The 13,413-nt window shown below is 33.8% G+C and overlaps 2 protein-coding genes across 2 annotated transcripts; both read right to left on the bottom strand.

Annotated features, from left to right (window-relative positions):
• Positions 1 to 908: 908 nt before the first annotated feature.
• Positions 909 to 6,211, bottom strand: LOC133187262 (uncharacterized). The gene is made up of 5 exons (XM_061322618.1): positions 6,094 to 6,211; positions 5,746 to 5,877; positions 4,662 to 4,790; positions 2,046 to 2,115; positions 909 to 1,417 (listed from the first exon to the last, which is right to left on the bottom strand). The coding sequence occupies exons 1-5, from the start codon at positions 6,196 to 6,198 to the stop codon at positions 1,020 to 1,022; spliced, it is 834 nt and encodes a 277-aa protein (XP_061178602.1). The 5' UTR covers positions 6,199 to 6,211; the 3' UTR covers positions 909 to 1,019.
• A 4,520-nt stretch (positions 6,212 to 10,731) lies between these two features.
• LOC133186801 (5-hydroxytryptamine receptor 4-like) lies at positions 10,732 to 13,235 on the bottom strand. Its single transcript, XM_061322129.1, has one exon. It carries the CDS (start codon positions 12,706 to 12,708, stop codon positions 11,695 to 11,697), a length of 1,014 nt encoding a protein of 337 aa, XP_061178113.1. The 5' UTR covers positions 12,709 to 13,235; the 3' UTR covers positions 10,732 to 11,694.
• Between the last annotated feature and the right edge of the window lie 178 nt (positions 13,236 to 13,413).

Raw genomic sequence — 13,413 nt, 5'->3', positions numbered from 1 at the left:
TCTATTCAAACTTTAAAAATTGAATTATACAGACTTTCTATCAATTTCAGGAATCACTAAAAATACGTTAACTTTCCTTTAATTGACAGCGTCCATTGGCTTCAGATAGATCTTTATTTTAATCGATGTTATTTTTAGCTACCAATAATTATTAAATATACCAATTCACTTATCTTAATATACATCGGAAGTTCAACTGATGGGCAATCATAATTTTAACGATGTAGAACATATGGCAACAGTCAGTTTCCTGCCAAAGGATTGAAATTTACTTTTGCCTTACATTTTATATACTGAAAGGAATTTTAATCGTTGCACTGAATAACAAAGACTTGTAAATCGAGATCTTTAATAGATTGTTAATTTTTGCCAATACTGCTTTTTATTTATATATTTCCAAATCCTAACCAAAGAAGTTTTTTACAACATTTATTCCATAACTTATACCATTTCATTTATTTAACACAAAGGTGTTTGCATTATATCGTCTCTTCCTTTAAGTTTTTATGGTTAGACATTTTGATTTCAGTTTTTCATATAGAAGTAATCAAGTTCCAGTGCAACAATCCCCGGTTAATTTACGGACCACACTTTTGCAATGAATGCAAGAGAGGAAAAAGGAGGGAGATTATGACCAATATGCAGATAGTGGGAACCGTGGTGTTACCTACTGTACTCCATTGTTTGGATTCATGAACAGTTTCAAAAGAGAAGCTTCGTCTTTGCTAGATACCAGTGTGAATAATTTTGTAATGATTGGGTATACCACTAGATTGATGGTTGCAAAAGTCGATATATATGCACCTTTGGCGTTGGGATGGGGAGAAGATTCATACAATCAAGTAAAACTGTACATCTTGTATATCAGTTACACAGATATTTAATAAATTGATCAACTAATTGTTACATCAGCTTGGTGATTTTTGAAAAATAAAAAATCACCAACTTCCAAGTATTTTAAAGATTGTTTATCTATCCAGAAAAAATATAAATATTCTCAGTGATATAATTCACAGTAATTAATCATCGTCTAACGAATCATCTTCTGAACCTATATTGAACGTCTCTACATAGTTCATTCTGACGTTAGGAGAAGCGGCACTAGAATTGTCAGCCACAGGTGTACCGTCTGTTGGGGGAAGGTCAAACGTCGTACCACTCACCACTTCCGGTTCAGATTGCACTGTTACTTTTTCTTCTGTTATTTTGATCTCAGGAGCCGCGTCATCTTTCACTTCCTCTTCCTGTTTGTCCCTAGCTTCCTCTTCTTTTGCGCGTTTTGACTCTACTTCAATGACACGCGCCTCCATTTCCGCTAAATGTGACTCTGCCATCAGACGCTCCATTTCACAAGGTTTCAGAAAAGCCTCGCTACTGGTTAGTTTATTGTTGGTAGAATATCCAGAAAATTCAGCTCCTAACAGAAAAAACCTACACTTCTATGTAAGCCTAATTTATTAGGATGCGTTGAGTATATCATGTATAGACTTTTTTTTCCTTTTTCCAGTCAGGGACTTAGATACTAACTAGTAAGTATTCCTCATAATCTTTTCCTTTGATGCATTAAGAAAAAAACAGAACAAAAACAAAACATATGCTGTAGGTAACGATCATTTACCTGAACCATTCAGGTAAAAAACCAATGGATATACTTATGTAAATGGTTTATCTGAACCAATCGGGGGACAAATCTGTCAGTTAATATTCTATACAAGTAGTTTATCTGAACCATTCAAGTGACAAATGTTTTAGGTTATATTTTATGCCAATTTTTTACCTTAACCACTCAGGTGACAAATCTGTCATGTTATATTCTATATAAATGGTTTACCTGAACCACTCAGGTAAAAATCTGTCTGGTTAAATTCTATAAAAATGGTTTACTTGAATCATTCAGGTGATAAATCTGTCTGGTAATATTCTATATAAATGGTTTACTTGAGCCATTCAGGTGACAAATCTTTCAGGTAATGTTCTATAGAAATGGTTTATCTGAACCATTGAAGTGAAAATCTATCAGTTAATGTTCTATAAAAATGCTTTACCTGCCATGTAAGCAGCTTCAGCTGCATCGTTGACGAGTCGTTGACAAACCGACAGCAACATCACTAGGTCCTTAAAGAAGTGATTCAATCATGAAAGGCATATACAGTAAGACACACTTATAGCAAAGTGCGTTATAAACGACATGATTCATTATAAGCGTGTTTTACTGTACTGTTTAATACAATGGAGACAACAAACATGTCAGTGTTTTCAATACTTCATGTATGTTTATTACGTATATCAGAATATACAAATTTAAATGCATCTACAGGACAAGAACTGGCTCAATCACTATACTTTTGCTGACATTAATTAACCTTCATTATATTTTGGCAGTAATCATAAAGGAGTGCAGTAGTGCGCTATAGAAAGAATCTGAGGTCGAAAATTTGAATTAAAAAAGTATATATCATCTAAGAGTTTATATTTTCACTAGGTATCCTTTATAAAATACCTGAAGTTGATGGCAGTGATAATAACTAGACTCTACATGTATGTTTAATATATGCTGGTAAATTTTGAATGCTGTTAAAAACATTTATCTATTCTTGTCTGGTTAATGAATTCTTAATCTTATAAAAAAAATTCTTTTTATCTGACATTAGGTTCTGAAAAAATTATATGCTCTTTAAAATGACCAGTCTAGTTTTAACAGTTTTAAGTGAATTGTTGTCTGTTACATGTATCAGTGACTTTATGGATAATCATAGCAGAATTAAGGAATGTGGAAAAGAGAGTGAGTTCAATAGATGAAGATTTTCATGTTTAAGTACTAATATAAGTACTGTCATGTGTCATATGCATTGATGAATTGAAACTTCAGTAAAAAATTAGAATGTGCATTCTGGACTCTGAGATCAGTTATCAATACAAAGATATAATGAGACACTGTACATACCTGTCTCTTCTTCCTCAGTGTCTAGACACTGATTATAGACTCTGTGATCAGATATCAATACAAAGATAATGAGACACCTGTACATACTTGTCTCTTCTTCAGTGCCGAGACACTGATTCAGGACTCTATGATCAGTTATCAATATAAAAGATAATGAGACACTGTACATACTTGTTTCTTCTTCCTCAGTGTCTAGACACTAATTCTGGATTCTGTGATCAGTTATCAATACAAAGATAATGAGACACTGTACATACTTGTCTCTTCTTCCTCAGTGTCTAGACACTGATTCAGGACTCTATGATCAGTTATCAATATAAAAGATAATGAGACACTATACATACTTGTCTCTTCTTCCTTTGTGTCTAGACACTAATTCTGAACTCTTTGATCAGTTATCAATACAAAGATAATGAGACATTGTACGTACTTGTCTCTTCTTCCTCAGTTTCTAGACACTAATTCTGGATTCTGTGATCAGTTATCAATACAAAGATAATGAGACACTGTACATACTTGTCTCTTCTTCCTCAGTGTCTAGACACTAATTCTGGACTCTTTGATCAGTTATTAATACAAAGATAATGAGACACTGTACATACTTGTCTCTTCTTCTTCAGTGTCTAGACACTGATTATAGACTCTGTGATCAGATATCAATACAAAGATAATGAGACACTGTACATACTTGTCTCTTCTTCCTCAGTGTCTAGACACTAATTCTGGACTCTGTGATCAGTTCTCAATACAAAGATAATGAGACACTGTACATACTTGTCTCTTCTTCCTCAGTGTCTGGACACCGATTTTGAACTTCATGATCAGTTCTCAATACAAAGATAATGAGACACTGTACATACTTATCTACTCAGTGCCTAGAAACTAATTTTGGATTCTGTGATCAGTTATCAATACAAAGATATAATGAGACACTGTACATACTTGTCTCTTCTTCCTTTGTGTCTAGACACTAATTCTGGACTCTGTGATCAGTTTTCAATACAAAGATAATGAGACACTGTACATACCTGTCTCTTCTTCCTCAGTGTCTAGACACTGATTATAGACTCTGTGATCAGATATCAACACAAAGATAATGAGACAGTGTACATACTTGTCTCTTCTTCCTCAGTGTCTAGACACTAATTCTGGACTCTTTGATCAGTTATCAATACAAAGATAATGAGACACCTGTACATACTTGTCTCTTCTTCTTCAGTGTCTAGACACTGATTATAGACTCTGTGATCAGATATCAATACAAAGATAATGAGACACTGTACATACTTGTCTCTTCTTCCTCAGTGTCTAGACACTAATTCTGGACTCTGTGATCAGTTCTCAATACAAAGATAATGAGACACTGTACATACTTGTCTCTTCTTCCTCAGTGTCTAGACACTAATTCTGGACTCTGTGATCAGTTATTAATACAAAGATAATGAGACACTGTACATACTTGTCTCTTCTTCCTCAGTGTCTAGACACTGATTATATACTCAGTAATCAGATATCAATACAAAGATAATGAGACACTGTACATACTTGTCTCTTCTTCTTCAGTGTCTAGACACTGATTATAGACTCTGTGATCGGATATCAATACAAAGATAATGAGACACTGTACATACTTGTCTCCTCTTCTTCAGTGTCTAGACACTAATTCTGGACTCTGTGTTTAGTTATCAATACAAAGATAATGAGACACTGTACATACTTGTCTCTTCTTCCTTAGTGCTTTGACACTGATTCGGGACTCAATGATAAGTTCATCCATTTTGTCCTGATCCGGATGACCTGGATTCTCCAGCCGCACTTCCATCAACTTGATCAGGAGGTAGACTCCCTTAAAAAGTAAAAAATTAAAAGACAGTTGTAAATACTGATTATATTTATAGCATATCAGAGAATCATATCATGAATAGAGCATTTTTTGATGCCCTGAAATAACTTCACTTGCACATATGATTTTCGCAGGTTTCCTGCGGATGGAAGAATTTTCAGATTTTTGGAGTGAAGGGGTTTAGAATTTAAAACTTAAATCAAAGCCTTGGATAAAAAAAAATTACTGTTTATATCTTTAATAACTGATATGTTTAATAACTACCAAATCACAAACTAATATAGAACTGTCCTAAAGGGAATAATACCCCTATAAGGCAAATAAACAATGGTCATACTTTTAAACATTTTAAAAAGAATTCTTACTACCATCTTTAAAAAAATATACTGAAATATATGGAGATACTGAACATTACTGTGGCCTGAATATTGTTGAAATAAATTGGTTGAAGGTTGTAAAACTTATGGCTGTGAGCTATGAGTTTAGTATGAAAATATGACCTTCCACAGTTCTAGCAGTTATAAAAATCATAAAACTCTAACATCCATTTTCTTTACTTCAGTGTCCTGCATAATGGAGTACAGACTGTAAAGTTTTTAAAGCAAAATTTGCAGAACACATTTAAGCTCACAGTGCTCTTATTATTGTTTTCAGTTTGAATTTTTGAATTAAAGTTGAAATTCAATATCTCAAACACTGATATCTCAAATACCAGGGATATGTAGAAGTGATTTGGAAGTATTAACCTTTTATTCTGTACGTATTTTACCCTCCAATATCTCAAATCCTCAAATATCTCAGTCCCATTTGAGATAATAAGGTTTGACTGACATTTTTTGTTGCTGCTTAATTTTTGTGATGTTTATTAAACCAATAAAAACATTTCTTTAATTCACCTGAATCAGTTAATGACACATTTGACAAGCTTGCAGGTAAAAATCTCAGTATATTATACTACCTTTACATATTCCTTCTCAGCATTAAACAGAGCCATGGTGACATAAGTTAACAGAGTTGACGCCGCCTCAGTACTGGCTACACTAGAGTTCTGGAGAAGTTGTGATGTAGAATAGTCATCTAGATTGGGAATCTAGAAAAAAGAATAAAATTCCACAATAGTGAATTGTGAAAATTCCACAAGTGCGAATACAATACATTCATTTCTAAAATCACAATCTAAATACTTGAAATCAAATATTAAGTACAAATCATTTATTTGGAAGTTCATGGTTTGGAAAATCATAGCCATTTTAACTTCTGTTATGTTGATCGAGGAAATTCGGTTTTCCCATGCTTACCAGCTTACCTCTAGTGTTGTCGCGGCTCTGTGCATCATATAAAATGTAAGATGCGACCCTGTCAGAATATGAAGGAGTCTTCGGAAACCTTGGTTTCCTATAAATTGTTTCATTCTGTAGGATTGTCGGATAAAGGACCGGATCGTCCTCATTTTGTTCCAGGTGGTATTCCGCAACATCTTACGAAATCATTTGTTTACGTTGTGCGATAGTTTCGTATAAATTAATGTAGCATATTATAAAAAAGATAATGTATGTTTTTGTAACAAGTTTGACTGACTGCAAGTAAGGAAAGAAAAAAGCTTAAATAACAAAATTTGTAGAGAATATTTAAGATACTAAAGTTAGAAATATGGAAGCCGAGTTTGAAGTTAAGAAAAAATATGGAAGCCCATTAAAGTTTTGCACGTTTACATGGTCCATATCATATATTGATTAATTGAATGTTGTTTTATGTCCCGTTCGAGAATTTATCACTCATATAGAGACGTCACCACATACCGGTGAAGGGCTTCAAAAGATCTTTACTCGGCACTCAAGGCCATTGAGCAGTGAGACGTGACACGGGGCCTCGGTTTACTCGATCATGACAAGCGGTACACTCGGCGAGTTTGACCGGTGGACACGGGAAGCTTACTCCTCAGTGGCATCTGAACCCACCCCTGACATTTTCAGGGGTCCCATTTGCTCTGCTCACAATATTTGTTGTTTCAATGGACCTTTGAGCTTGATTAGCTGTTCATTACCCTATTATCTTCATATTTCATAATGTTAATTAAGAATACCGGTATGTTGATCTAATTCAAATTGCTTGGTTAACTGTATATTTTCCTTTTATTCCTACTTACAGGACAGATCACTTGAGGAAGCTCTAAACACTGCACACAAAAGAGAGCTATTTCATAGTAGTTTTATGCATTTTAGAGTTACACTCAGGAATGGGTTGCATGCTTTTGTCCAGAGAGACAACCCAGATTTGCTTCAAAAGTTGTTCTTTGGGTAGAAATAGAAAGAAACCTCATCAAAGATCATGTTGAAGCTCAAATTCATTGATCGAGAGATCTCGAAATTCTGATCTGTGTAATATCTTCGTTTTAAAGTATATTAGAAAGTACTCACCTTCGCCATTAAAGTTGCCAAGAGACTAGAGGGTGTGCCGTGTCATTTCTTTGGGGTAACTTGAAAGTATGGAAGTATGGCGGTTGACATCGTTATTTAATATGTATTAATTAATATTCCAGTAATTGAGTATTACTTGTGTATATTAGTTAATTTAATATATAATTAAGGACCAGCATAAAACATTTCAGTTCAGTTCAGTTCTTTATTCCGTGGGACGTACGTACATCCCATAGGCATTACAGTATACAATATAATATATTTATCAGTTACATACATAGTACAATATCATGATATACACTTACAAACATGCGATACATACATTCTATTATTTAGCTAATTGTTTTAAACATTCTAATCGTAATTTATTAGCAATACATACATTCTATTATTTAGCTAATTGTTTTAAACATTCTAATCGTAATTTATTAGCATGAGATATATATTTCCCTAACTGATTTACATCTTTGGTATTTGTACTACAAAATAGTTGTATTAGTTTAAAGACACTTGGTCTTCGGGAGTAGTAATGTTTTATGAATTTGTCTCTTAAATCATGAAAAACTGGACAAATGAATAAAAAATGAAATTCATCTTCAATATCATTTAAATTACATAAATCACATTTCCTATTACTCCTTATTAAATTATCATACCTTCCCGTTTCTATCTTTAAATTATGTGCTGAGAGTCTAAAACAAGTAATTGCTTTTCTGTATTTTACATGTATAGGTTTCTTTAAATAACCTTGCAAACAAAAATCGTCAACTAAATGCTTATATAACATGCATTTTGGTGATCTACATATATCAGATATATAGCTTTTTTGTTTAAAAACATCACACATTCTATTGTATGTTATGTCTAATATAATACTATCTTTTTGATTACTATGGTACAAGTCACCCAAACCTAGAGTGTCATTTTTTATACTCATGATCCAGGGGTCTTTATTTTCCACCATATCTTGATAACATGCACTCAATATACAAATATTACTTTTTCTTAATTTTAACCAATATTGTAATATTCTGCGCTTTCTATATATATCTAGTGGTATTTCAGTGCACAAAATAACTCTGTGTGCAGGGTGCATGTAAAAATAACAATACTGTAAATATTTCGAAAGAGAATTTATCAAAAAAAAAAAAAAAAAAAACCAAACAAAAAAAAAAAAAAAAAAAAAAAAAAAAAAAAAAAAAAAAACGCTTACGCGGGTTAGGTATTTTTTCTGTAATAGCTGCGACATTAATTCCCGTGCTAATAACCAAAGAAATCTTTTTATTGTTTAAAAATCTTTCAAAATAAATAATGATTCAATGCTTAATTAAATACGACTTGCTTAGTGTTACTTACGGTATTTCTTGTCTGAAAGTGTCAGAATTATAACAACTTTTAAGTGTATTTAAAGCGAATTAAAAATGTTATTATAATTTTTATTTTACATTTAACAATCCGGAAGACAAGCCCGTTTCAGTTTACATACCTTCAAAAGAATTTCGGGTTAAAAAGGTAGCTCAGTCGGTAGAGTGCTCGCTCCGTGATCGGGAGGTCGTGAGTTCAAATCTCGGCCGCGACTGACCTAAGTCGATAAAAAAAAAAAATGGGTAACCATGCGCTCGGCACTTTGAAGTGAAAGTTGCTGGTCCTTTGGATAAGACCTTAAAAACCGAGGCCCCGTGTCACGACAGGCGTTGGCACGATGAAGATCCCTCACTGCTCAATGGCCCTGAGTGCCGAGTAAAGGTCAAAATTTGAAGCCCTTCACCGGTATATGGTGACGTCTCTATATGAGTGAAAAATTCTCAAATGGGACGTAAAACAACATACAATCAATCCAAAAATATATCCATATGTTTTAATTATTTTATCTTTGTCATCGCTATCAAACTGGAAGTTCCGAAACCATTTTCGATCACTGTGACAGAAAATCATCATTAGCCTCTGACCCCCTTATAAATAGGTTCATCTAAGGGAAATATTTGCAAGTGTAAATATATAGCGTTAAACAAATTTTTTTCAATCGATGATGCACAGAGATGCACACAAATTTTCATTAAATATGCAATTATACATTGTAAATATGTTCATTTGAAAAATATGTCAGTTTAAAAATTTTCTATGGTATGAACTTTTTAAATTATAATACATTACATTAATCAACAATATTTCATTCAAACACACAAGAATTGACAAACTGTGAAGGATTTTTTTCCTATTAATTGATGAGCACCATCATATTGTCTTCGATTGTAGTTCACGAGGACGTACATGAACTTACAGTTTCTTTCACAGGAATCTTAAAGCGACATCATTAATTATTGACAAAACTAACATCATTGTCTCTTAATTAAATGTAATATCAATGAAGTTAGTTCTAGATCTGTTACCAGTTTGAGGGTCACACAATGCTCAAATGATATTTTCTTCTCTTTTTTTCTTTATATCACCTACACTTACAAACGATAATTGCACCTTTTACGAAACATTTTTCTTACAACGTAGTTTGCAAAGTTTGATTGTGTAAGAGGAGGTGGTCATTGATTTTAGTTAAATAAGTATACATAATAAGCTTCCTTAGAGAGACTCCTACACGGGACAAGCAACCATTGGGTCTCCATTATAAGCATGGTTATCACGCACCTTGTTTTGAGAAAGTAGGGTTAGTAAATTAAGGTAAAGAATCAGCGTATCGGAAACAAAGAACGAGCACTTTTAATTATTTAAATATCTTGTGGTAACATTTACACTAGAAGAGGTCCAGAACTTATAAGCTGCACTGCGTGTTACTATTAATCATATTTAGTGATTAAAATATATATACACGTTATCCAGTATGTCTTTTAAAAAAAAAAAAAAATAAATAAATAAATTTCTAATAAACATGTTCTGAACTTTTTTGAGCTTTTCCTTTCTTCCGTAAATGATATTACTTGTAAGAGAACATTAAGCAGGGGATTTCATTAAAAGAAGTTGATCATATCTATAACATTCTAGAAATTTACCCACCAGAGTTGAATTTTAACAATATTGAACCGAAAATAACCACTGCTGATAAATAAGGTGATATAATACAGTATGTAACCAAATGTTCTGCATCAGAAAATAGAATCGATGATAATACAATTCACAGACACAGGTGTCCGACTAAATTAATAAGCAATCCACTCACATTTGGTCCAGACTCGGAAATGAAAAAAAAAGAATAGTTTACCTCTAGAATTGAATTTGGGCAACTCCGATATAAGATAGAATTAATTATATTTAAGACGTTTTTGTCAAAATGTAAAACAAAGTTTGTGAATCTTGGTAAATTGGTAGTCATATAAAGCCGTAACCAATACCTTTGAGTCGAAATCTTGTGGTGCTAAATGCAGTCTATGAAACCATATTCTCTCACCGAGCTTAAAACAATGTCTGTTCGATACAGTCTACACTTGTATAATATATCTATAGTGTAAACTACAAGCTATTGTTTAAGATCTTTTAATAATACAGATAATATAAAATTAACTGTAGTTCACACGTAATGAACATATAATTGTATAGTTTCACCTACAAAACTATATTTCGCTCAATTTCGTCAATGCCGTATAGAAATAACTTCAATTTTTAAAATATATTCAGTGTGAATATAGTTTCCTCTGTAAAAATAAATCATCCATAATTATAACAGTAAGTTAATGACATTGAAGAAATATTCCATGTACATGTATTTTGTGACTTTCATTTCAGATAGGTGTGTTTACCATGCTAAGAGATAATACTCATACAAATCTATAATGTAATTTACAAGTAGAGGAGGTAATAACGTTAACGTACAAAGTAGAACATGATACAATTGTTTTTAAACGGCAAATACATGTATGTCAGACCATATTGGGTAAATAAATTCTCTGTATGCATCAACTCTTTGCCACACATGCTCTTAACCCTTGCCCTGGTTAAATCATAACATACATAGTTCATAATTCTTCAAAACTCATTTCTTTATCTAAAAAAACTAAGATTGTCTTCAAAAGAATGTACAGCAATTGTACAACAATGAAAAAAAATAAGTTGAAACAGCATTTATAATTACATATTGTAGATGAGAGAATTTACCAATTGTTTTGGAGATCCATTTTCAGCGTGATTTAACCAAAATAATTGGCGAGTATGGAATAAATCATATGCCTCAGATAAACATACATGTAATTGGGAAAATGTAACAGTGAGTCGAGAGAATGCTTCAAACACATGTCTAGACAGTATCGGAATATAATTCTTTTGTAAATCTCCATCTAGTTAAGTGTAATTGTAACTGACTTGTAATTGCAAAGTTCTCAGTATTCCTAGGAATTGTTGATCTTGTAGGAAAGCAAATAAAAACCTCAATACAGTTGAGTGTTTCTGCCATCCACAACCTCAGGAACAACCGTCTCAGGGGAGAAAACAAGAACTGACAGACAATATCCTCATAACTGGAGAGATTTGTTTGTGTTCGAGTTTCAGAAATGACAGGGGGTGTACAAAATTCTGTTCACATAGGTTCTGGCCGTCTTATGTCGGAGGGAGTAGATGATGGGGTTCAGGAACGAATTGGTAAACCCCAGGAGAAGGATCACCTCATTAGCGACCCACGGGAGGCGGCACCATTGACAGACACTCCTCAACAACATCGTGATAAACAGCGGTCCCCAGCAAAGGGCAAAACATATCACCACTAGGGCCATTGTCTTGGAGGTTTTGAATGACGCTTTGATCCGCGCAGTTTCCCAGGATTGCATACTTGAGCTTCGGGATTTCTTCGACGACCTTGAAACAAACTTGTAGTGTGATTGTATTTTGCAGTGGATACAAGCGTACATCATCAACAACAGTATCAGAGGAAGAAAAACTCCAGATGCTATAGCACTCACTAGGAATGTTTCGTCAAATATGTCGTAATATGCGCAAGTTTCAAAATCTGGATCGGCCGCCAGCATGGATAGTAAAGTCGCAACAAGACTGCACACCCAAACGGAGCAGATACAGACCAGAAAGGGAGCTCTACGGGCGCGAATTTTTAAGTGCATTAAGGGAAAGCAAACAGCAATGAAGCGCTCTATCCCAACCAACAGAAGATTAAGCATGGAAGCCACTGTGAGGAATAAGGAGCTAGCAATAATGGCTAAACACAAGTCATGTCCCAGATCTATCAGACTGGAGTACAACCACGCAATGTAGGAAGGGATTGTCACCACGCCGATGAGGAAATCTGACACGGCCAGTGACAGGATGGAATAGTAGGTCTCCTTATAAATCAGACTGTTGTTCCATAGAGCAAATACCGTAAGTGCATTTCCGAATGTGATTCCAATGGAGAGAACAGCTAAATAAACAGTAGAAGCCACCGCGAACACTCCAGAAATTCCGTCAACGCCCGCTGTAACGTTTGGACAGTGTCCGGAGTTTGAATGTAGATCCAACGTCAAGTTTACTCTTTCCATGACTATTGTTAATGAGTAGAGGTGACTTGGCATTGAAAATTAAATACATCGGACAAAGTCTTGCGATAGTTCTGTAGATGGCAGTTGATTATATTGAACCATATGAGAATGACAGAGTGACAGTCAAACGGCGTTAGATTTCACACATGCGCACTTGTAACGTAACCGAGCACGATCCAAAAAACGTGAAGATGCTGAGGGTTCTACACAGCAGGTTTATTTGAGCTGCAGTTGTGGAAACGTTACAGAACAAGTTAAAAGTTCATCTATATTGATCATCTGTTTAATTTAATTGAATAGTTAGCATCCATCGTCTTCAACAAACTAGGAAACCTAATAAATAGTTTAAGAAACGATTCCTCGTGTCGTCTGCATACATAATTCATGGTAACATCTCCGAATTACGATTTACATCGTGCAAGCACGTACTGTAAATTAACGTTTATATGAAATATAAATTTGTGTTTTTTCCTGTGCTCCCTTATCTACATGACTCACGTTCAATGCTTTCATCTCGAGAAATCAATGAAAACCCCTTTTCATTTCAAGCCAATACTCCAGAAACAGTCAATTTAATTAATTTTCCCTGCAGAATGCACATTTTCTAACCTAATTTCCAACAAATAATGTTTTTACATGTACTAAAATTTATTCAGTAATATATTTTGCTTGATGCTGATACTTTGATGCAACCCTCGTCAGACGAAACAACATTTAAAGAAAAAACAGCTGTTGCTT

This window comes from Saccostrea echinata, unplaced genomic scaffold (assembly GCF_033153115.1).
Source record: "Saccostrea echinata isolate AGI-Se365-2 ecotype Australia unplaced genomic scaffold, CSIRO_AGI_Sech_v1 ptg000014l, whole genome shotgun sequence".
Taxonomy (NCBI): domain Eukaryota; kingdom Metazoa; phylum Mollusca; class Bivalvia; order Ostreida; family Ostreidae; genus Saccostrea; species Saccostrea echinata.
The sequence above is the reverse complement of the archived record's forward strand: the minus strand, read 5'-3'. Positions and strand labels throughout refer to the sequence as shown.